General features: G+C 37.6%; 1 protein-coding gene across 10 annotated transcripts in view; it reads left to right on the top strand.

Moving 5' to 3' along the window:
- eps8a (EGFR pathway substrate 8a, signaling adaptor) overlaps positions 1–24,313 on the top strand; it is a 234,716-nt gene that overhangs the window by 194,638 nt on the left and 15,765 nt on the right. For 6 of the 10 annotated variants that reach the window (XM_072241155.1, XM_072241150.1, XM_072241152.1 and 3 more), the window contains 8 exons: positions 1,699–1,847; positions 2,790–2,973; positions 4,973–5,106; positions 16,195–16,306; positions 16,526–16,672; positions 19,215–19,238; positions 21,640–21,850; positions 24,098–24,278. In XM_072241155.1, coding sequence (XP_072097256.1) covers positions 1,699–1,847; positions 2,790–2,973; positions 4,973–5,106; positions 16,195–16,306; positions 16,526–16,672; positions 19,215–19,238; positions 21,640–21,850; positions 24,098–24,278 — 1,142 coding nt within the window. Of the gene's footprint in view, positions 1–1,698; positions 1,848–2,789; positions 2,974–4,972; positions 5,107–14,905; positions 14,973–16,194; positions 16,307–16,525; positions 16,673–19,214; positions 19,239–21,639; positions 21,851–24,097; positions 24,279–24,313 lie in introns of those variants that run through there. The other 4 variants (XM_072241157.1, XM_072241154.1, XM_072241159.1 and 1 more) reach the window with 4 other exon arrangements.

Below are 24,313 nucleotides of genomic sequence, written 5' to 3'. Positions count from 1 at the left end.
GGAAAAGGTATAGTCAAGATAGCTGTGGGATTCAGCTCGTTTATAAATGACGTTGATAGATTATTTTGTCTCCAGAGATAGAGGAAGGAAAAATAGATGTCAGAAATGGACCAAGTGAACTTAAGGGTAGGGTAGAAGTTGGAGGCAAAATGATGAAATTGATGAGCTAAGCATGGGTGCATAAAGCAGCACGAATGCGGTAGTCAATGTTGCGCAGGTAGTCTTGAAACATGTACATCTATATCTTTGCCGTGCGTCGCCTCTGATCTGGGCCGACATTTATGTGCTGGGCAGCACCTAATTAATTAGCTTGTTAATTTCGGCTTTTTTCATAAAGATGTGCTCGGTGCGTTCAGGCTACTGCTGCACCACTGCACTCTTTGCGGCCCGGTATCGGTCCATGGCCCAGAGGTTGGGGACCACTGCTGTAGTCCATGACTGTTAGAGTAGAGAAGGAAAATTTGGGAAGGCACTTGATCTCAAATCCATGGTTAAGGAGTATAAAGTATCCCAAAGTAAATGATGCTGGTGTGTATTCTGTATTGGCCTTGGAACTCAAATGATATGGAAGGAAGTATTTTTCAACTTTACAACACTCAGTGAGAAGCCTTTGGACAATTGAGGAAAAGGGTGCTTTAAGATTAAGATCATGAACCTGGCAAAGAAACTGCACTCTCTTGGTGACTTGGTGGAGGAATACACACTTGTGCATCTTGACTAGTTTAGAATGCAGCTCTTAAACATATCAATTTCCAAATATTTTCTGCACAGAACTGATCAGAATAAGTCATTGAAATACTAGTGCAGCACCAGCAATAAGCTGGAAAGTTCATTGTTACAGGACAAGAGCAACTCAATTTGCTTCATCAATATGCCCAAGTAATTTTCTCCATGACGTAGAGGCATTGTTGTTGAAATTTTCTTATTGGGACACTATTTATTCATAGTTCTGTGGGAAAGAACAAAATTCTCAAAATTTAGTAACTATGATCTTTTGTCCTTAGCAAGGTGGCAAACCTTACTCCTTTATATTTTATGCTCTTTCTAAAATGATGAAGAAACTGTTTACATATCATGCCACCTACTTTCGGGGGGCCACATTGTTGGAAACAAATGATAAGGTGCAGCAGTTTGAAGCTTCTAGCCCAGTTTATACTACTAATAGTTTTGTCAGGTGGTTTTATTTCAGCACATCTGAGGTTTCTGCATAGGTGCTGTGAAAAACCTTAAGTCCAGAATGTGATAGAACTCAGGTGCCAGTGTATCTGATGGTCTGTTTCACTGCTGAACTCTTCTGTTGAAATAATCAGGATCCTAATGTGTTTCTAATGGGATTATTGAATCTGTGGAGAAGTGTTGTACTTTTTAATATTTTTAATTATTTACTTAGATCATGGGGGATTTTGTTAAAACCCCAGCACTAAGGAGCACTGGTGGGTTTATTGGCTACAGTAAGTTACCTCCTCGTGTAAGTAAATGGTTTAAAAAAAACAGAAAAATTAGTTGGGCATGCAAGAGAGAGTAAGCTGCAGGGCTACAGAAAAATTGGAGGAAATGGGATTTGCTTTGCTAGGAACCAGCAATGGCTTGTTGAGCAAAATGGACTCGTATCGTAAGTAAGCAAAATAATCAAAAGTCAGGGAAGTCATAATGGATAGTACTTATTTTCATAACTTCTTTTCTGATTTTATGTTTCAGGTCATACAAACCAGTGGTGGACCTGAGATGGGTGGTTCAATTCTCTCTCCTCTTCTAACAAAAGATGCTATAGATTTTTTAAATTCATGTGTCACGCCCGAAGAAAAAGTGATTTGGTTTTCTTTGGGTGAAGCATGGATCAAGCCCAGGCAAGTTGATGGCAGTACTCATTTCTTTATCTTTTCTATAAAGGAACAGATGTCATCCAATTTAATTAAGTACAGTTGCTCGGTAGTGATTTGGGTTAGAAGCTTGGATATAGAATTGTCTTACATGTGTCTTACGTTTCTTGATTTCTAACATCTCCAGGTAATATGAGGAGATGGTCTACCTTCTTATATATTGCACCAGGAAATGAATAATTATCCTTTATTTGCTTGTTTAAGTGATCACACCGTTTTTCTTGACTCTTGCAAATGATCTTGAATGCAATAAAAAGTTATTTTTGTAGCAAAATATTTAACTGTATGCCAGGTTTTGAATTTTTTGAAAGAAACTCAATTTGTTAGTGTCATTATTAATAAGCAAACAATTGATTGAATTTGTTGCACTTGTATGAATGTCCTGAGTAATTTTGGAGAGCTTGTTAGGTAAGAATTCAAGGTTGTTGCTTTATAACATATAACAAGGCAGAATAATTTCAAATGTTGTCAATCCTATAATCATAATAGTCACTTTTTCTGTTGAAATGAACACATTGCTCTATATTAATACAGCACTAACACATGACATTTTGTAGGTGAGTGAGCTGGTTTCTGAACCAGTCAGAACAATTTTGTAGTTGCATAATCTTCAGCAAAGAGGCACCATGTTCAACTGTTAATAATAAATGAATTTCTAAATATGATAGAATTTGTCTAAACATCAGATCTTTGCAGTAAAATATAGATATGCTGAAATTTTATATACATTATTTGCATGAACTTTTAAACCCTTCAATGCAGCCATTGCTTTACATAGCAGTTGTAAATGGCTATAATTGTTTTGCACTTATTAACCTTCTTATTTATAATATACACATAGTTCCAGTTTTGTGCTTTTAATAAGGAAAGGCTTGTTCATTTCACTAATCATCTTCTTGTTGGTTGTAGATCCGAATGGCCGAAAGATCAGTTTATCCCTCCTTATGTGCCTCATTTTAGAAGTGGATGGCAACCTCCCTTATTGTCATTTTTGGGCACACCATGTGAACAGGAGCTAAATAACTTGGCTGAATCAGTGGCGAACGCGGAGCATCAGCGAAGGCAAGAAGAACAGAGGCGACTGAGTGAAGAGGTACTTGCATTGGCTTACCTTGTGCTTGCCTATCAATATGATTATATCATCAAGCCAGGACATTACCATAGATATTTAATATTCTAGAAACCACATTGTCTTTTTAATGTTAACTGAAATGTCAAGAAAGTAATAGTAGGGAATTGATGGCTTGAGAGGATGATTCTGTGTCTTTGACACAATTTCAATGCGAAGTGATATCAAAAGTGTCTAGTGGCACATTGTTGGAAAAAAGTTGCAATGCAATTTTTATTCCAACACACGTCCTTTGGCTGTATATAATTAAGGTATGTTTTGTAAGAAATATAGGTTCAACAATGTAGAGGAATTTTCCAACTCTTGTGCTCTAAAAGTTTGATAAAATGACAGGTACTAATACAATGTCAGCTTTCTTCTTCGATGGCAGTGTTTAACAGCCCACACACTTGCCCCCACAGTTTAGCTTCCTCTTGTGCTTCAAGAGGTGTAATTAAGGATTGCTTTAGAAGGATATTTCCTGGCAAATCTGTAGAAGATGCACGAGAACATTGAAAGTTAAACTGTAATTATACTACATTAGAATGAGTATGGTGAAGGGTACCAAAGAGAATTTTTTTTTAAATGACATATAGATACACAGACAAGGAACCGTTACAATGCTGAACGGATGGTGAATGAGACATAAGTGGGCATACAATGTCCTGGACTTGAAGAATAAAGAGCCACTCACAGCACCAATTTAGCAGTATCTTGTCAGTTGTGTTGATTGGTGATAGAATTATCCACGTTATATAGTGATTAGACTTTAAAGGAACTTCCTTTCCAAAGGATTTTGGCGTGAATTGTGTTATTAAATGAAAAATCTTTTCCTCTTGATTAATTGTAGAATCTAATATCATTATATGTGCCCCTTTACACAGACTAAAAGCTATCACTAGGCCAATATAAAAACACGATGGGGTTTATTTCTAATCTAGGTAATATGGCAAAATCAGAAACTGATATTTTTACACAAATTAGTTAAAAGTTACAAATTTTTAACTTAAGCTCTTCTTCTAGACTTAGTGTATATTGGTAAAGAACATGAATTTGATAACTGTATAGGCCAACACTATCCATAAATTTTATGTAGTTTTTATATCTAATGTATCCATATGCAATTTAAATTTAAAAACAGGCTATAATAAGCATGCACAGTGGTAGTTTGGCAAGGTATTCTGGTGAGCAGAATAGACTACAAATTGTAAATGAGCTTCTAAGAAGTGAGTATATATCTGAAAAATGTTTGATGTCATAATTGATGTAAAATGTATGATGGACTAAAGGGCCTGTTTTTGTGCTGTTCTTTGCTCTGACCCTAACAATTTATTCTTGATTAATGTAATACTACTAGAATGATGCATCACTCTTATCAATAGGAGATGCTGTTGGTTTTTAATTTGATGTGTCAAAACTGAAGATTCTTTTATTTAAAGTTCAGTTAAATTAATTTGGATACTAGGAACTCCCTAAAAACATCTTTGTAATGTTGAACAACAAAATAGATATGAAAGATGTGAAACAATACAATTTAGGCAGTATTGTAGGAAGTTGTATTGAAATTAATTGGAGCATTTTATCTTTGTAAAAGCTTTTAAGGCACCAATTTGTTAAGAAATTACTTTAGTTTTGTTCACCATGCAAAACAGCTTTTTGTGTTTTTTTTTAAAGCTGAAGTCAAAAAATTGATAATAGCTGAGGTTCATGAGCCTATAGGTAATACAAAAGCATAATCATCTTACAGTGGAACTCATTAAATTGTTAAATATGTGCAAATTGTATGATGACCAGGTATCCATAAATGGTTTTAGTAAATCAAGCCTATTTGCATTCTCATATCTTCTTTCTCAAAGTTATGAGTTCACAAACCCCCAAGGTAAATAGTTAATAAATGAATGACTTAAGTAGATTGTTGCTTTTACCTGATACTCAATTCATTTCAATGCTTGATCTGTGTATCCCATTGCTTTCTGTCTTTCAGCAAGCCATTTCACAGGAGCATCATTCCAGTGACGGGTATGCACACAGCAACTCGAATTACAAGAGGCGATCTCTGCAGCAGCAAGGAACAGCTAATGCAGCCTTTAAGAGAAATAGTAGCCGACCTGTAGCTAGGTAACAGTTAAAGTATACATATTGTGCTGTGGACAGTTGTCTTGACTTTGTTTAAATGAAGTCTTTATGCATGTCATTCTTTTTCTTCTCTGATCATTTTCTCGCAAACTCTTGAAACCTGATATTTGCTATTGAGATGGAAAGCTGTGTTACATTATATTTACACTGTAGGTGTTACTGTCATCTATTATATAGTCATACAGTATTTGTTTAAAAAAGAATGAAACACTATTACAATGCTATTATGTGGAATATAATAACCCTCTGCTACCAATTTCTAACATCCCCTTTTTCTGTTATACTGCAGAGTAGATAATCTTACCATAACCTCAAAATATTTGTTTTGCATTATACATGCAGCTTGATCGTAGTGCGTGTATTTAGCGACCTGAAGTATATGCTTTATGCCATGGAGGACATTAACAGTACCACTCAAAATAAGTAGTTTGTTCTGTACTGACCTTGAAGTTAGAGTAGAAATACAACTTGATATTTGAGCAGGAGAGGGAAATCTGATTCAGCTTCACTTTGGTATCAAGTGACAACTTAAATATTTGGTGATTTTTTTCATATTTAATTTGCTTTTCTTGCCAATAACTTTGATAAATGACACTTCAATAGAAGTGTCTTGTGCTGGCTTTTCCATAAGTAAAATCATTGCTGATCTTTACCTCAGCACTGTTTTTCCACATCCTTATGATTTTTTAATACCTTAACAATATATAGATATGCATTTTGAATAATGGAGCAATTTCATTCAAGGTTACCCCCACAGCCGTCTTGATTAGAGATTTCCAAAGATTCACTACCCTCTGGGTGAAGCTGTTTTTTCTCATCTTTCCTGAATGGCCAACGGCTTACATTGGCGCTACCTCCCAAATATTTCCTTTCATTCTAGAGAGAAAGGTAAATATCAACCCTGCGTTTGTTCTGTCAAGCTCCTTAAGAATTTTGTATATTCAGTATGATCAATGAGGCGTTCAACTCGACCCCAAAATACAAGACCAGCATACTTAATCTCTCTCCATAAGATAAATTAGCTATCTTGGGTATGAATATGTGAACGTTTGCTGCACTTCCTCTATTGCTCATCTAGTCTCCCTTAAGTAGAGACGTGTGCATATCTTATATGCAGTCACAAGGGCCTTGTATCATTGGAGCAAGACATCCCTACTGTTGTATTCATTCTCCTTCAGTAAAGAATAGTTTGCCATTTGTCACTTTATTGCTTGCTGAAACCATGTTTTAACTTCCACTATTGCATGTCCAAGGATACTCAGACCTCTCTGAACACAAATATCTTATTCCTTGATTTGGGGGTGGGGGGGAATCTCTGCTCTTCTATGTATATTTCTACAAATGTGGATGACCATATTATTTTTCTCTCCCATTGTTACTCATTCACTTAGCTTGTCTGCAGCCTCTAAAGCCTAACTATGTCCAAATCATAACCCATTTTGCACCTAACCATAACTAGCCAATTTAGATGTACTCTTTATTCCCTCATCCAAATTATTGATATTGACTGTGAACAGCTGAGCCCCCAGCTCCAATCCTGTGTCAGATAACCAATTACAGTCTCTCAATCCGAAAATCTAGTTGCTCTTAAATACAAGAGATTCTATAGATACTGGAAATCCGGAGTAACACAAAAAATGTTGAAGGAAATCAGCAGGTCAAGCAGTATCTATGGAGAGGGTTAAAGAGTCGAGGTTTCAGGCAGAGACTCTTTAATCCTGGGAGTATATTCACCCTCAGTCTGACAGATTTCTTAAATACTAACTTCTTACTGATGTGAATCTGAGGATCTTATTCTCTTTAAATCTGAAGTACTCCACTGTTAGTGTGGAGAATGACATTAAGTGTTGGCTTAATTTATCTGCAATTTTATTATTTCTTACTATAATTTTTGCCGTCTGTCTGTAAATGACTCTCATTGATTTTGTACATGTAGAGAAAATCCAAGAATCTGTTTTCAATTTTTCTCGCTTACTCTAAGATTCACTTATCCCTTATGCCTCAGTCCTATTTTTTTTTTGCTGAAATCTGTTTTCACTATCCATGGACATTGCATGATTGCATTTCCAATATTCCTCTTTTTGGTTTCAGTTCTCTAGCAGGGCTTTGACTTCCATTTCACAAAATTTTCATGTTCCACTGCTCTTTTTCTTGCTCTCTAAATACCTTGCATAAACTATCAGCTAGGTAGCTTTGTAAGTCATATATCACCATGGCAATCCTGGCCTCACCCCTTCAGAAATATTTCTCTTATCCATCCATGCCTCTTCACTTCCTCTGCAAATTAAAACTATCTTAATTTTCTCACTATTCCAGTTGTGATGCCCTCAACATGAAACATTAACTTTGTTTCTCTTTCTACAGGCTCTATCTGACCCAAGGGTTTCCTTCATTCTGTTTTTATCATAGAGGTTGAATTGATTCACTCCATGTGACATAAAAATTGCTGAATACATCAAATGCCTGTAGGACTAGAGGCTTTTTCTGCAAAACTTGAAGTATATTGCTAGAATACAGATATAACATGGGTATATGTTGGAAAATATGGAAGTGTGTCCATTTATATTCCATATCCATAAAATAATAAATCCTGTTTAGCTAGTTATTGTTCACTTAGTCTGTTGTTAACTAGTAATACGATACCAGTAACAATTACTTACTAGTAACCTGCTCATAACTATTTACTTCTGATTTTCTTTTGCTGTTGACTCGCCTGCATGCAATGTAAATGACAAACCTTGACATCAAGGCGGCGTTTGACTTTGTATGGCCACAGAAAGTGCCAACAAAACTGAAGCCAATCAGGATCAATTGAAATCAATTAGATTTTGGGGTATGAATGAAATTAAGGGGTATGGGATTAGAACTGGAAAGTGGAACTGAAGTGTACGATCAGCTATAATATTGAAAGCAGAACTATTGGGGGGGGGAGGGGAAGCTCCATTTGTTGTGTCAAACATCCTGCAAAAGGAGGATTGTTACTGCTGGAACTGGAGTACCTTGAGTGTCAGGGCATTGCTGTAGCAGGGTCAAATATACAAATTAGGACCCACAATAGGTATCTTGAACTTGCATTGCCATTTGGTAAGATCATATTTGATCCCATCTCTTCATTCCCTCCTACTTCAGTAATCTTTTAGCTCCTTATGAAGATTCAAGTGTGTGTGGAAAGACTGGAAGTGCAAAGAATCTCTCTATAAATAGTGGAAGGAGCAAACCATCTGACAAACATTTGCATCTGTAAAAGCCTTCAGTTCCATTGCCCTTCAGGAATAGTTTGAAAGATTTCTGATGCTCTGAGAAGGAAATAAAAATGTACCAATGATCTGCCTTCCGTAATATATGAAGTGGACTATATTCATTGCTAATTGCACATGGTTCAATTCCATTCATAATTAAGAAAATTTGAAACAATCTGTGCTTGTAGGCCATGGGATGTGGACACCTTCCTGAGCTGGTGAATGGCAAGTAGAATTCATGGTACAAAAATGCCAGGCAAAGTTAATCTCCAACAACAGAGTGCAATATCACCATAAAGACTTTTCTTTCCGCTATCATGCTGCTGTACCCATTCCAAGCAAACAACTTCTTGAAGGTCCTCAGTGCTCATCAGCAGAACAGGACTGGGCAGGGGCACATCAGGTGGCTTTCTATCCTGTAAAGAATGGGTCTCCTCCTGTCATACAAGATTTCCCATTATTTACAAGGGCACAAGGAAGGTGCATGATAGATAATTTTTTACTTATTTAATGAAAGGAGAAATCTGAACCAGAACAATGGGAGGAATGACTCTGGTCAGAGTAAAATGAAACTAATGGCATGATGGTGTGACCTAGTAAGTGGAGAATGTTCAAATACTGTCTAGGTATATTTCCACAATAAGGTATGTTGGGTGTTTATTAAGTAGGAAGAGGAGAAATGTGGTTTTTTTTTAGCATTGAAGAAGGCACAAACAAGTACAGAAGCTGGAATACTAAATCCATTGGGTCAGCTACTCCTTAACAGAAGATCCTGCAAAAGTCTTGATAGTGAAGATGAACACAATTGAAGTCTATAGAATGAGAGGGTTAGGGACAGCATGGCAATGAAATTAAGTTCAGTGCAGAAACTCGAATCTCATGGTAAAAGGTTGCTCCTCTCCCTGGAGGAAAGTCAGTGTTATGGCCATCAACTTGCTGTATATTTAATTCTGGGATAAATGTGTTGAGAGTAAAATTTAAGAAGTTGTCAATAATGCAAAATGGAAATATGATAAATGGAAGGATAGCAGCAGTCTGTAGGAAGAAATAAGCAGGTGGAAAGATAGTATAATCTAAATGTTGTTATCAAAGACAGTATTGTATTTCTGCGGGCCATGCTTCATTTAGTCAGTAAAGCTAAACTTTGGTCTTGTGCCAAAGATCCATCAAACATCCTTGAATGTTTACATGGTTTGGCAGTACTCACTTTATGTGCGCCAAATAAAGCAATCTTCAAGCACCCCCGTTGTCAGTGAGGACAGTAAGTTACTCTTCTGAATGTTATGGATGAACCTCTGGTGCTATGTTAATCCAAGCTCTTCATACCATATCAAACATGAAGTTGTTAAAATCAGCACTTTCACTTAGCATATTTAACAGATTCACCAAATAAACTCAGCATAGCCTTCGAGCATTGCTAATCATTTTAGAGTCCATTATACACAGGAAGCTTGCAGGAGTTGATCATAGGTTTTAATAGTGCATGCATTTGCATGTGTCATGGGTTACTTTGAAGTGGCTGCTTTAGAGTTAATATGAAGCACTTTATTGTTCACAACAATATTTGTAAAGGATAAGTACCTGCATGATGGGATGCTGTCTTTATGTTTGAACATGTTGAATTTCATGCAAGCGTTAGAAAATTTGCTCATTCAGTCTCACAGCGTGGAGTCAGGTCCTTTGACCCAATTCATCCATGCTAACCCAGTTGCTTGTCTATACTAATACCATCTCCTGCATTAGGCCTATGTCTTCTGTTCCTTTCCTATCCATGTAATTGTCTAAAAGTTTTTTAAATGCTATATTTATAATTGCCTTTACCATCCTCTCTGGCAGCTTATTCATCACTCTCTGTGTGGAAGAACTTGCCCCTCAGGTCTTCCTTAAATACTTCTCCCCCTCCCCCCTCCCTGTTTTTGGATTGCCCAATGAAAAGAACTGTGACTATTAACCATATATGTGCCTCTCAGTTTTTTTAAACATCTGTAATGTCATCTTTCAGGCTTGCTGTTTTCCTAGCCTATCCAGTCTCTCCTTGTAACTAAACTCTCCATTCCAGTCAAGATCCTAGTGAATCTCTTCTGCGCTCTTTCAAGTACTATCATATTCTTTCTGTAATGTGAATTGAACTGTGAGTGTGGTCTAAATGATGTCTTGTACAGCTGCAGCATGATTTCCAACTCTTATACACAGTACTCTTGCCTGTGAAGGCCAGTGTGCTAAATGCCTTCACTACCTTTATCCATCTGTGTTGGCGTTTTCCGGAAGCTATGTACATGCACTGCAAATGTCCCCCTGTAGTCAATACACCTTTGATCCCTATCATTTACTCTATATGTCCTGCCAGTATTACAGAATGCATCATTTCCAATAACTTGATTGAATTGTTATCAGTCAACACTCTGCTCAACTTTTTGTTTGATCTGAGTCCCTCTGTATCCTTCAGCAATACTCCTTACTACTTACAACTCCAATTTCCATGTATTCAGCAAGCTTACTTATCAGACCACAGACATTCTTGAATGACAAATGAAGATCGCAGCACTAATCCCTGTGGTACACTGCTGGTACAGACTTAACAGTCGGGGAGAAAAGACTGAATCACTATCCTTTGTCTCCCATTACCAAACCAGTTTTAGATAAAGTTTTCCAAAACGCCTTGGAATCCCATGTGCCCTAACTTTCTGGACTGCCGACTAATGGCTTTACTGAAGTTTGCTGCCATGACTTTATAAATTTTTTTAGTATCCTCCTCAAAAAGAAAACCTTCAGATCTGTGAAGCAGGATTTCACATGAACAGAAGCATGCTGACTTCCCCTAATCAGTTCAAGTGATCATAAACAGTAACCTAAGATTTTTTTCCCAGTTGTTTCCCTATTACCAATGTAAAACTCACCTGTCTGTAGCTTCCTGACTTTTTCCTAATGATTACTTGAATATAGGAACAACATGAGCTACCCTCCAGTTTTCTTGTATCTCATCTATGGTCAAAGATGGTGCAAAAATCTCCTTTACAGCACCAGCAATTTCCTCTCATCCCATAAGACACTGGGAAAGATTGGCCTTTGGGATTTGTCTTCTTACATCAAATTCTAACTGGCGACTTTGCTGAAAAGTCTGCAAAAAAAAGCAAATTAACGTCAGTGTCCTCTCCTAAGTCGTCATCCCCAGCACCAGAACTTTATTTAGACTCAATCAGCATAGTTGGATGAGATCAACACCAGATGCATTATTCCAAGTTTTGTTATGGGAGGAGTTTACTTGGCAGAAATGAATCAAGTGTGTGCTTAAAGCTGCTTTTTAAAGGTTCACCATTCAAACTGACTGTTGGGGATCTCTGACCCTTGACTAAATGAAGTGGAGATACAGCATCAGGGATTGTATTGGAAACCTCGTGCTATGCCTTGGGAGCACACAGGAGCCCTGCATGTTGTCTCACTAGCTATTCCACCAGACCAATTTGCACAACATAGTCCTTATCCTAATACTACAATATCTCCTTTCCGCTGGATGGTAGGAGATCAAAGAGTTGATTGGATGGATGGGAGGGATCCTTGACAATACTAAGGCTATGCATACACAGCTTGCTTAAGCCCCATCAATCTTACTGCGGCATAGGCCACCAAAAGTAGCTCACCAGAGTCCTCTGTCCTGGGCCAGTTTTTCATGTTATTTCCACGCATAACCCGCCATCTTGCTGAATCCTTTTTCTCCTAGGAATGGAGTCTTTAGAGTTTCTGTTGGCATTTCTGTAGCACTGGGTTTTTATGGGGTGGGGTTACTAGCCCCATGCCTAACCCTCTTCTTTTCACAGCTGGGCTTGGATGTCCATGGTGGAGTTCTGCATACACAGTGGTTCTGATAAATATCTCAAATAGGTGGAAGAGAGGCCCCAGTGATCCTCTCAGCTGACCTCACAATCCGTTGTAGGGTCCTGTAGTCAGTTGCCTTGCATTTCCTGTACCAGACGGTGATGCATCTGGCCAGGACACTCTCAACAGAACTTCTGTAAAAATTGGTTGGAATTGTGTGGGGGGGGGGTAGTGGGGAGAGGAGCCTTGTTCATCTCAATATCCTTTGGAAGTGTCGATGTGCTATGCTTTCTTGACTAAGGAGGTGGTCTGGGGGGCCCAGGTGAGATCATCCAATATTTGCACTTCCAGAAACTTGGTGCTCCTAACTCTCTCCAGAGTAGCCATTTATGTGCAGTGAGGAGTGGTCAGCCTGCATCTTCCTAAAGTCCACAGTCATCTCTTTTGTGCACATTGGGATTCAAGTTGACACCTACCCTATCAAACCGTTCCCTCTGTGGAAGTTTTCTGGTCCTACATTGATCTCATTGGTCATCTCTGAATTTACAGGACCACAGTAGAAGAAAGTCATCCTCCATATCAGGAGAATGTCTTAAGAAGATGAAGATGCTCTGGAAACCAGAGCTCAATAGCTGCAGTGTTTATATGGCCTGTCACACAGGCTACAGTGTGACCCATCAGAGGATGGTGCTATATCTTGATGGGAAATGGAAGAGATTTGGGTTGCATGTGGAATCTATTAACAGAGCACAATTGTTAGAATGACATTATTCTGTGCAATGATGAATCACTGTTATATTTAAAATACGGTTTTGTTAATTTTTATATATTTCAGTAATTTTAGTATTAAGACCATAAGACCATAAGACGAAGGAGCAGAAGTCAGCCATTCGGCCCATCGAGTCTCCTCCGCCATTTTATCATGAGCTGATCCATTCTCCCATTTAGTCCCACTCCCCCGCCTTCTCACCATAACCTTTGATGCCCTGGCTACTCAGATACCTATCAATCTCTGCCTTAAATACACCCAATGACTTGGCTTCCACTGCTGCCCGTGGCAACAAATTCCATAGATTCTCCACCCTCTGACTAAAAAAATTTCTTTGCATTTCTGTTCTGAATGGGCGCCCTTCAATCCTTAAATCATGCCCTCTCGTACTAGACTCCCCCATCATGGGAAACAACTTTGCCACATCCACTCTGTCCATGCCTTTCAACATTCAAAATGTTTCTATGAGGTCTCCCCTCATTCTTCTAAACTCCAAGGAATACAGTCCAAGAGCGGACAAACGTTCCTCATATGTTAACACTCTCATTCCTTGAATCAGTCTAGTGAATCTTCCCTGTACCCTCTCCAACGTCAGCACATCCTTTCTTAAATAAGGAGACCAAAACTGCCCACAGTACTCCAAGTGAGGTCTCACCAGCGCCTTATAGAGCCTCAACATCACATCCCTGCTCCCATACTCTATTCCTGTAGAAATGAATGCCAAAATTGCATTTGCCTTCTTCACTAGTGACTCAACCTGGAGGTTAACTTTAAGGGGATCCTGTACGAGGACTCCCAGGTCCTGTTGCATCTCCAAACTTTGAATTGTTTCCCCATTTAAATAATAGTCTGCCCGTTATTTCTTCTGCCAAAGTGCATAACCATACACTTTCCAACATTGTACTTCATTTGCCACTTCTCTGCCCATTTTTCCAATCTATCCAAGTCTCTCTGCAGACTCTCCGTTTCCTCAGCACTACCGGCCCCTCCACCTATCTTCGTATCGTCAGCAAACTTAGCCACAAAGCCATCTAATTCCATAATCCAAATCGTTGATGTACAATGTAAAAAGAAGCGGCCCCAACACGGGCCCCTGTGGAACACCAGTGGTAACCGGCAGCCAACCAGAATAGGATCCCTTTATTCCCACTCTCTGTTTCCTGCCAATCAGCCAATGCTCTATCCACGTATGTAACTTTCCCGTAATTTCATGGGCTGTTATCTTGTTAAGTAGCCTCATGTGTGGCACCTTGTCAAAGGCCTTCTGAAAATCCAAATATACAACATCCACTGCATCTCCCTTGTCTAGCCTATTGGTAATTTCCTCAAAAAATTGTAATAAAATTGTAAAAATTGCCAAGCACTCTATATATTGTTATTGTTGACTATTTTACAAAGGAACTTTTTCTTAGTAAAATTTAAAAATTTAAAATATTTTGTTCAAGAAAGCAAATTTGAAATTTAATTTGGCACTCCTGAATTAGCATGATCCTCAAAATCAAATATATAAGGTGAAAGAAATGAAGAGGTTAAGTAACAGTGTTTTTCTTGTTTCATTGAATTTTCATTTGAATTGCCTTACATTTGTAAGGTACATTTGTGGCATGTGAGATCTTACTAACAGCCTGGCATGCAGCATAGATCACTTTGATATGAAACTTTTGTATTAGTGTCAGAATTAACAAGAATAATGTATATTAATATATTTCAGATCCTTTGGATCACGCTTTAATTTACAGTGTCCTTTGTTTCTCTTACACTATCAACTTTAATCAGTTTTCTTTTCTAACTTAAACTATTCCTTTTTGATGCTGCTTCAAAGCCTCCTAATGTTTGCTGATTCTCAGTGCATTTCAGACAAAGTCAAAACTACTTTCTATGGTACATTAGAAGTTGCGCATCTGGCAAAAAAAAGGATTGAATTTAATTTTAAATATTATGTTTGTTTTTTTTATAACAGGAATGCAAGCAAATAATCTGAAATACTAAACATCGGCACTAAGAATTGAAATTCTGTTGTAAAGCTCACGCTTGGTTTGGCATTTTTTTTCCTCTACTGGATTCTAAAATGTTAACTTATTAGCTTCAAGTTTCATTTTAATGTTAGCACTGTTGAATTGTTCTTCATTACAATCAGATATGTTGCATGATCTTCTGCAAATTAATCTTATTTGTAAGCCTACAGTATAATCAACACTTCTAATGTTATGACACCTTTTATATTGGCAGTCCATTCAAGAACAGTTTGATTTTCAAAATTGTTGCTTTCTCTGTTTCAGTAGACATACAAGAAAATACTGGATCCTTTACAGACATCTCTTGTTTAATTGATATTGAAGTTATTAATAATCTAGAAAAAATCTATTACCAATAGTTAAATGCCCAATTTAATGCTATGGTTGGCATATGTTCAACTGTAGGTCCTTGCTCAATTGTTTATATCAATGTCCTCTAGCTGTGAGGATCAGAAGATATTCCATTCAGAAAATAAAACTGATGTTTTATTTAACTCAATGTCAGTGTATGCTATTAAGGACAGGTAATTTGGAGTGTGTTAAGCAATGGTTAGCGCAGTTTTGAATGTCCTTAAATTTTACATGGAATTGAACAAGGCCTATACTGGAAACCTTGAATACAAAGGCTGAAAAAAACATGGATGAGGATTTCTTTCACTACTGGGTTAAGACAGATGAAAGTAGGTCATCTTGGTCAAGATGTACAACCAAAGCCTGAAATATGGTAAAGTGACATCAAGGTTATGACCAACACGATTCAGTTCCAGGCATTTGGAGGGATGGTGTCTTAGGTCAAGCAGTCTGGCTTGTGATGCGGACCGACATCAATAACTTAAGTCTTAAAATGTTTGCTTAGAGGAAATTTCAGCATTTCAGTGAACCTTAGTTGTTGATAGCTTGGTGGAAAATCAGATAAGCAAGTTGTGTGACGTACGGATTTTTTTACATTTATAAAGCATTCTCTTGAAATTTGGTATAATTGTTTGAATTGGGCCCTAATATTATAAATGTTTTTGTCTTCTTATTTTGAAAATATGTGACATGGATTGGATTAAGCCAAATTTTAATTCTATTATTTTACACGTTTAACAATTCTTTATTGACAACTGCTTCAAATTGCTATAAATCAAAGTTACTCAGTATCTCATTCATAATTGCATTTCTGTTAGGATATGATTATTGCAGCATAGTCCCAGGTTTTCTAATTAATGTGACATTTTCTCTATTTTAACAGAAATTCTGAAGCTCATGTAAACATGGAATCTAAGAAATTTGCCAAATCCAAGTATGACTTTGTGGCAAGAAACAGCAATGAACTTTCTGTTATGAAAGATGACTTGCTGGAGGTGAGGCCAGTACTGTCTACTATTTTGACCTTATTATTAATTTTTAAGGGAGATAGCAGTCTCTGAGATACTGAGTTGCATGAATACAGTATCATTTGTGATTTCTGTATTGTTGCATCTTTTAATCCTGAAGCAGTACAAAGGAAGCTCCAACATTTACAGGAATCCTGGTATAAGATTTGAGGAAGGTTTTGAGGTACTGCTTCTACATTGTTGCAGATCATTGATGACAGGAAACAGTGGTGGAAGGTGAGAAATCAAAGTGGAATGTCTGGTTATGTGCCGAATAACATTCTGGATCTGGTACGGAACCCTTATGGGGCTGGTGAAGGAGTGCCTGAAGGTCTTTACAATCAAACAATTCAGGTAAGTGCTTTATTTTATCATGTATGTATAAGATTTTCAATTGTCGTCCAATAAATCAAGTTAATTGCATTTTTGTCTACTGTCTCGGCAGCTGTTGATGCCAAAGAAGGAATTTGAATTGTTCAAGGTAGGGCCATGGTTTGCCCTGTATGAGTGTTTTTTTTCCAAGCCTAAACTTACTCCCCTCAATCCTTTACTATCCCTTGAGCTGAAAACATTCTTTAGAAGCTTTTCAAGTTACACCTAGCTGCAATCTTGGGCCTGATTTCTTAATTATTATTTTGCAGTGTATATTAATAACACTTAATTCAAATTTACTGAATTAAAATATAATTAAAAATCGTACAGTGGTCATGTGTGCTGTACCAAACAGCAGTGAGATGTTTTTTGGTCCATTTGTCCAATAATTGATTCCTGTTCATGGAATCTCATTGGAGATGGAAGAAAGATTTAGTAGTTGTAACACCACAGGAAAGGAGAAAATTGCAATCACCGAGAGGGGCAGATCAGCAGTTTGAGTGTATATTTTAAGTAAGTATTAATAGGCTTTTTTATTTGGGAAGGGAGGAGGAATATTAATTACTTGCTGCAATAGGAAAACAGGCCAAGAATGCTGGAAGTCTAGAAGAAAATAAAGCTGCTCTTGTAGATTACTTTATCCTTTGACTGTAGTGTGCTGATGTCATTGCAGTTTCTGCCCTGTTGTCTTCAGCTTGGGTAAACAATAGAGCTGATACTGAGTATTTAATTTACATTGAGAATAATATTATAACCAATAATATTGGTTATATTATGCTAAATGTAAATTATACTAATAATGCCTTTTCACCAGATCGTTCTTGAGGGGAAAGAAATTCCCATGTACCAATATTAATTTAAATTTACTTTGTTTTTGGGGGGAGGGGAGAAAAGACCTTGCAGCTGTTCACAGAATCGGCCTTGAAGTATAGTCGAGCACAGTGTGGTTCCAGATTTGTTGGCAGATCTGCTGTAAATGAACATCATTGCTCAACTAAAATAGATTAGCCCCTGGATTTTGATTATAAAGGTGGAGCCAGCCTGAAATAGCCATAAACAATGTGTGACAACAGTAATTAATGTTATGTATAGTGCAGTTCAGTTGGATATCAGATCTTGCGTTTTCAATTTGGGATCAAGGCAATTAAGGCACTTAAATCCATAGTGTAAACCACATCACTAATCTTGTGTCCCTTTTTTGAGCATCTTTTTCATTTTCAAATAATGGTCGTTGATACTAATCTTTGATTATATTTTTGCAAATTGTTGAGCCTAATTGGATGTTGTCATTGAGATGCCTGGGTCTTTGATTAGCAACAGGAAGTTTGAATTAATAGTATTTTTGAAATAATGTCTTCTCTGCAACTTCCTTGGAAAGCTTGCTTTAGTGTTCAAGCAAGTAAAAACTTAGCAATGCAGGTCTTTACTTACCATAAGTAATGGTTCCATTCACTGCCTATTTCCTTTAATTAACAAATAAAATATTAATATTTAATCAGATTTTGTTCATTTTATTCCAATTCATTACAATAGCTTAGCAATGTATGGTGGTCCTACAACAGCTCTTATGAGCAATTAGGAAGCCCTGCTATAATAATGACCTTGCCAACTGTGCCCATAGAATTATTAAAAAGAAACGCATTCTTTGTATTTGAACTTAGTTATGTGCTTTTGCACAGACTTACAGCATGTTTGATAATGAGGTAGGATTTGGATCCAGAAGACCAGTAAATGATTTCTAATTAGATTGAATATTGTTTTTAACTGGATGTTAAAACTGTGTAAGAAAGGCCTGGCAAACTACTTCCGTATCTTGCCACGAAAACCCTATAGACAACTACACTATCCATAAAGTCGCCGTGAGTCGATGACGACTTGACGCCACTCAACAACAACAACAACAAAAAATTATAAATAATTTGGTTGCCTGTTTTCAAATCTGTTATTGCAGGCTGAAATATTAACATACACTTTAACATCTAAGTGTTCATTGCATGTTCTCATGTCAGTTAAACAGGATAAAATATCCATTTGAATTGGGGTTTACCAGGTGGGAGGAAACCTATCGTGACTGCGTGGTTTTCCTCTGGGTGCTGTTTTTTCCTCCCACAGTTCAAAGGTGTACTGGTTTGTAGGTTAATTTGTCTTTTAAATTGTCTTATGATTAGACTAGGGTTATGAGGGTGAGTTGCTAAGCAGCACAGCTCATTGGACCGGTAGGGTTGTTCTGCATTGTATCTGTAAATTAAAAAAAATAAATGATCACTGATCTATGGAGTGAAATTTGTTTTTGCAGCAGCAGTACAGTGGAAATACATAAAAATACCAAGTTATAACAAGAACTATTTACAGTATAAAAATCCGTATGGGATCATGGGTTCATCGTCTGTTCAGTCTGAAGTTTCACCTCCATTGCTGTATATAAACAGCAGGGATTTGTTATCAACTAAGTCTGTGCATTTGTCCTCATTTCATGCCTTTTGTTTTGTTTTGGTTCTTATTGGCATCAATCACTTCCTGACAGCAATTGCTTGGAGAACTATCTGAGGTAATTTCCATATTCTGCATGTTCTGTCCTCATTCAAGAGTGAGATTGTGTGCTGAAGGGTAAAGCTATATCTCTTTGAAATATCTGATAGGAAAAATAATTTCTTTTGTACAAAGTGTGAATATTAATGCTTTATACCAGTAATTAACTTAATCGTATCTTCAGCTGACTAATTCATGTGTTTATTATCTGCTTTGTCCTGCAAAAAAACGTGATGCGGAGTCTGGCTCAAGGTGACAACCTGTACTGCTTTTTGTGTTTGCTTTGAATTGATTTTGAGAACACATGACGTTGTTCCAGCCTGGTGCACTTAGACCATGAATCTTGATGTTCCAACATGATCTTGGAAGTATTTGGAGATTTGGCCTGCAATGTTTGTGCACCTAATCCAAGAAAAGGAATGGCTGAGATTACTTATAAAGTTCATAGTAAATTTATTATCAAAGTGCATATATGTCACCTGAAATTCATTTTCTTGTGGGCATTCACAGTAAATACTAAGAAACACAATGGAGTTCATGAAAAACAAACAGCTAATGTGCAAAAGGCACCAAATTGTGCAAATGCAAAATTGAAAAATAAAACAATAATAAATGTTGAGAAGATGAGTTGTAGAGTCCTTGAAAATGAGTCCATAGGTTGTGGAATCAGCTCAGTGATAAGTGATTGAGGTTTTCCATGCTGGTTCATGAGCCTAATAGTAGAGGATTAATAACTGTTCCTGAACCTGATGGTGTGGGACCTAAGGCTTCTGTATCTTCTTTCCTGATGGTAGCAGTGAGAAGAGAGCATGGCATGGATGGTGTTGGTCCTTAATGATGAATGCAGTTTTGCTGTGGCAGCGCTCCATGTAGATGTGCTCAATACAGGGAAGAGCTTTACCTGTGATAGACTGGGCTGTATTTACCACTTTTTATAGGCACACAACACAAAGTACCAACCCTTCTAACAATGTTCAGCAGCAGCACCACCACTAAGTATGACTGAAAAGTCAAAGTTGCTGGTGCTGGAAATTTGAATTGCAAGAAGAAAATGCTGGAAGTATACTGCAGGGCAGACAACATCTCTGGAGAGGGAATCAGGGGCAACTGTTCTTGTCAATAACCTTTTCAGAAGCAAAATCAGAATCAGCTTTATTATCACCGGCATGTGTTGTGAAATTTGTTAACTTAGCACCAGCTAAGTCAATGTAATACATTGACTATATATTGACTATCAATGTAATACATGATGTAGAAGAAAAGAAGTAAAAATAAATAAATAAATAAATAAATTGCTATATATACATTGAATAGATTAAAAATCATGCAAAAACAGAAATAATATATATTTAAAAAAAGTGAGGTAGTGTTCATGGGTTCAATGTCCATTTAGGAATTGGATAGAAGTGGGGAAGAAGCTGTTCCTGAATGCTGAGTGTGTACCTTCAGACTTCTGTACCTCCTACCTGATGGTAACAATGACGAAAGGGCATGCCCTGGGTGCTGGGGGCCCTTGATAATGGACGCTGCCTTTCTGAGACACCTCTCCTAGAAGATGTCCTGGGTACTTTGTAGGCTAGTACCCAAGATGGAGCCGACTGAATTTATGACCATCTGCAGCTTCTTTCAGTCCCAATACCGGACAGTGATACAGCCTGACAGAATGTTCTCCACGGTGTAGCTATAGAAGTTTTTGAGTTTTTGTTGACATGCCAGATCTCTTCAAACTCCTAATGAAGTATCGTCACTGTCTTGCCACCTTTATAGCTGCATCAGTGTGTTCAATAGAAGATACATAACTGGTCCTGAAACCTGATCTTGTATCTGTCTCCTTAGATGCAGCCTGACATGCTGATTTAGAGGATTATAATACCTCCCCACCCATCTTCCTGATATGGCTGTTAACTAAATTCCACTATCTTCTTATTAAAACACTGCAGTGCTTTTTTAAAAAATTAAAATGTTGAAACTGTAGTTCCTAAATGCATCAGATTTCAATTTCATTTCAGCATAACTTCCCTTCGGCTATTTTCAATAGCTCATGATGTAGTGAGATAGTTATTCACAGGAATCAGCAAGTTGTGCAGTCGAAAGGAGTTGGATTTTGTAAATGTTCATCTTGGAAATATTACATATGTTACTAATACAAATTTAGAAATCACATCACACTTTTATTAATGGTAGGCAAGGAGATTATTGAAGAAAATGTGCAATAAGTAACATTTTTTAGGATCCACATTTAGATTTAAAAGTGATTAGATCTGAACATAATGATCTTTATCCAATTACATGTGTGCTGATCATTTCCATGTCTCTAACTCAACTGTTTCCCATTGAAGCCTTTCAGTTTGTAGCTATTTGCTTTGTCTTCATTTTAGTGAGGAAACATTAATTTTAAATGTTTTTTTTGTTGTTTACAGAAACAGAAGTTGGATTACATTGCAAGAAGTCCAGCTGCAATACCTCCTGCTCCTTCACCCCCACCTGCGCACATTTCTGCCTCTACATCCCCGTTTGCGAGTGTAGCTAAAGGATCGTCTAAAAATGTCAGTCGTCAGAACAGCAGCAGTTCTATTGAAAGTACTGGCACACAAAAGGATGTTCAGAGAGATGGGCGCACACCACTGAGCCGTAAGTTAAATGAAGCACAGTAAAGTTCTGTTGCAATTTAATCAAGCAAATAATTCTAATAATTATAATTATTGGTGATCCAATTGAAAGCGAGAATGGAATATTTGTTATCTATTGCACTGTTGATCAAATTCAAAGATCCAAAGTACATTTATTTTCAAAGTATGTATGCAATATACAACCCTGAGATTCGTCTCCCCCACAGATAGTCACGAAACAAAGAAAACCATGGAACTTGTTCGAAGAAAAGAAAACACCACCCCTCCCCCACAAGTCGCTCAAATGGCAACAAAAAACCCCCACAATATATAACACAAAATTGAAAGAGTCCAGCCATATGCAGTTCAGCTCAGTTCATTATTTGTAGACAACGCTGATCAAAATCGCCCAAAATAGTAACAAAAAAAAGCACCAAGCACCAGAAATGCATCATAACATGAACTACAGAGTTCCATACTTTGCCTGAGACCCAGAACTCCATCACCATCCACCAACAACATTGAGTGGGGGGTGCGGAGAGAGGGAGAGGGAGAGGGAGGGAGAGAGACCCCATTTGAACACAGGGACCGTCCTTTAGGTGCCATGAGCAAGAGGATGGTAGATGGGGCAGAAAACCTGTGAGCCTTCTGCACTCACCTCGATTTTGATCTTCCTTGGTGATTTAATTGGCGGGATCATCCAGAAATGTAGTACATAATGGGCTTGTGCCCTGTCTCCAGGCTTCTTGATCTCAAGGCCACATACTTTGTTCAAACTCTTGTGGAACCCTCTCGAAGACAGCAAAGCACTGGACCACTCGGTTGGCCCAAAAGCACACCACCAGAAATGTAGATCACAGGCTCCAACAGTAGTGCAACCATGTTTGAAAGAGGACGTAAAATAAATGACGGAAGTAGAGAGGATGTCGCCCTTTGTCGCATCGTTTACTGGAACCCTCTTCTTCCGGAGCTAAATACAATTTGTTAGTATGTTCATGAATTGAGTCACAGAAGTTCAGAATGATTACAGTGTGCAAGGAGGCCAATCAGCCCTTTGAATCTGTGCTGGCTCTGTAACAGGACGTTCCACCATCTTGTAAATTATTTCCTTTCCGTTGGTTATCCTACTTTAGAAAGGAAAACATTGCTGAAGAATAGTAGCTGAGAATAAACACTTAATGCTAACATGGATCCTTCACTGACTGGGACAGGTGGAATTGTACTGTGGAATAAGAAATGACAGAGAAATTGTACAATATTTTTTAGGGTAGGCAATGGAAACCTTGCTGGAATTAATAAATAACTGCAATTCTAGGGAGAATAAGGAGATCAAAGAAATTAGTATTGGAAAATGTAATTGGACTGGAAGGCAATAAATCCCCAGGATTACCTGCATCCTATGGTTTTCTCAGGGATGACTTTGGAAGTAATGGATTTACAGGTTGTCATCTTCCAAATTTCTATAGATTTTATGGATGATAGCAAATATAACCCCACGGTTTAACAAGGGAGTGAAAGGAATAATGAATCAGCTGGACAACAGTAGGATGAAAAAATGATTGAATTTATCAGTCAGGAAATGAAAGCTCAACATTAGGATTGAGCAGAGTCAATATAGATTTATGAAAGGGAAGGAACGTTTGACAAATGTAATTTTTTGTGGTTCTAAATACCAAATTATGTAAGGATGAATCATTTGATCCCGTGTATTTAAACTTTTAGAAGGCTTTTGGCAGGGTGCCACACATGAATGATAAACAGTTTATAGTTTTGGGAGTAATTTTATAGGGGAGAAGAGGGGAGGAATAAAAGGGTAATTTGCAGGTTGAGACACTGTGACTTATGGAGTGTCACAAGGATTGGTGTTGGAGTCCCAGCTATTCAGTCCAAATCAATATGGGAATCAAGAATATTATGTCTATCTGATTTTTTTTGATGGTTCAAAGCTGGGCATATGAATATGTAAGAGTGTGGCCAATGGGATAAAATGTGGGTGGATAATAACATAGTGTGTTCTTGTTTTGTTAGCAAGTAAAGCCATAGCTATGAGTTATATCAGTAAAGGCAATTTTCAAATGGTGAAAATGGTTTTGGTATCCAAATATCAGTAATGTTTGATTGAATTCAAGTTGAATTTGAAATGCTACTAAAGATCTTTAGATTAGCATTAAAATTAATAATATTGCAATATTTTCCAGATTGTCACTTGGAGGTTCTGAGAGTTGTATTTGTTCTGGAAGGCCTCATTATCTTACTGTGTTCTTTGCAGGCAGAAAATCTCATATGGAGGAAGTGCAGGATGAGCTGGCACACAGACTTACAATTGGGCGTGGTGCTGCACAGAAGAAGTTTCAGGTGTTACGAAGCAACAGCTCAACCATTGGCATTTGCTACGACTCGACCCCAGAGGAAGTTGCAGAATGGTTACGGTCCAAGGGATTTAGCGCTGTGTAAGTACATATTACAGTCAAACACATGGGACAAA

The sequence above is a fragment of the Mobula birostris genome, chromosome 23, assembly GCF_030028105.1.
Source record: "Mobula birostris isolate sMobBir1 chromosome 23, sMobBir1.hap1, whole genome shotgun sequence".
NCBI lineage: Eukaryota > Metazoa > Chordata > Chondrichthyes > Myliobatiformes > Myliobatidae > Mobula > Mobula birostris.
This window is presented reverse-complemented; position numbering and strand designations above follow the sequence as displayed.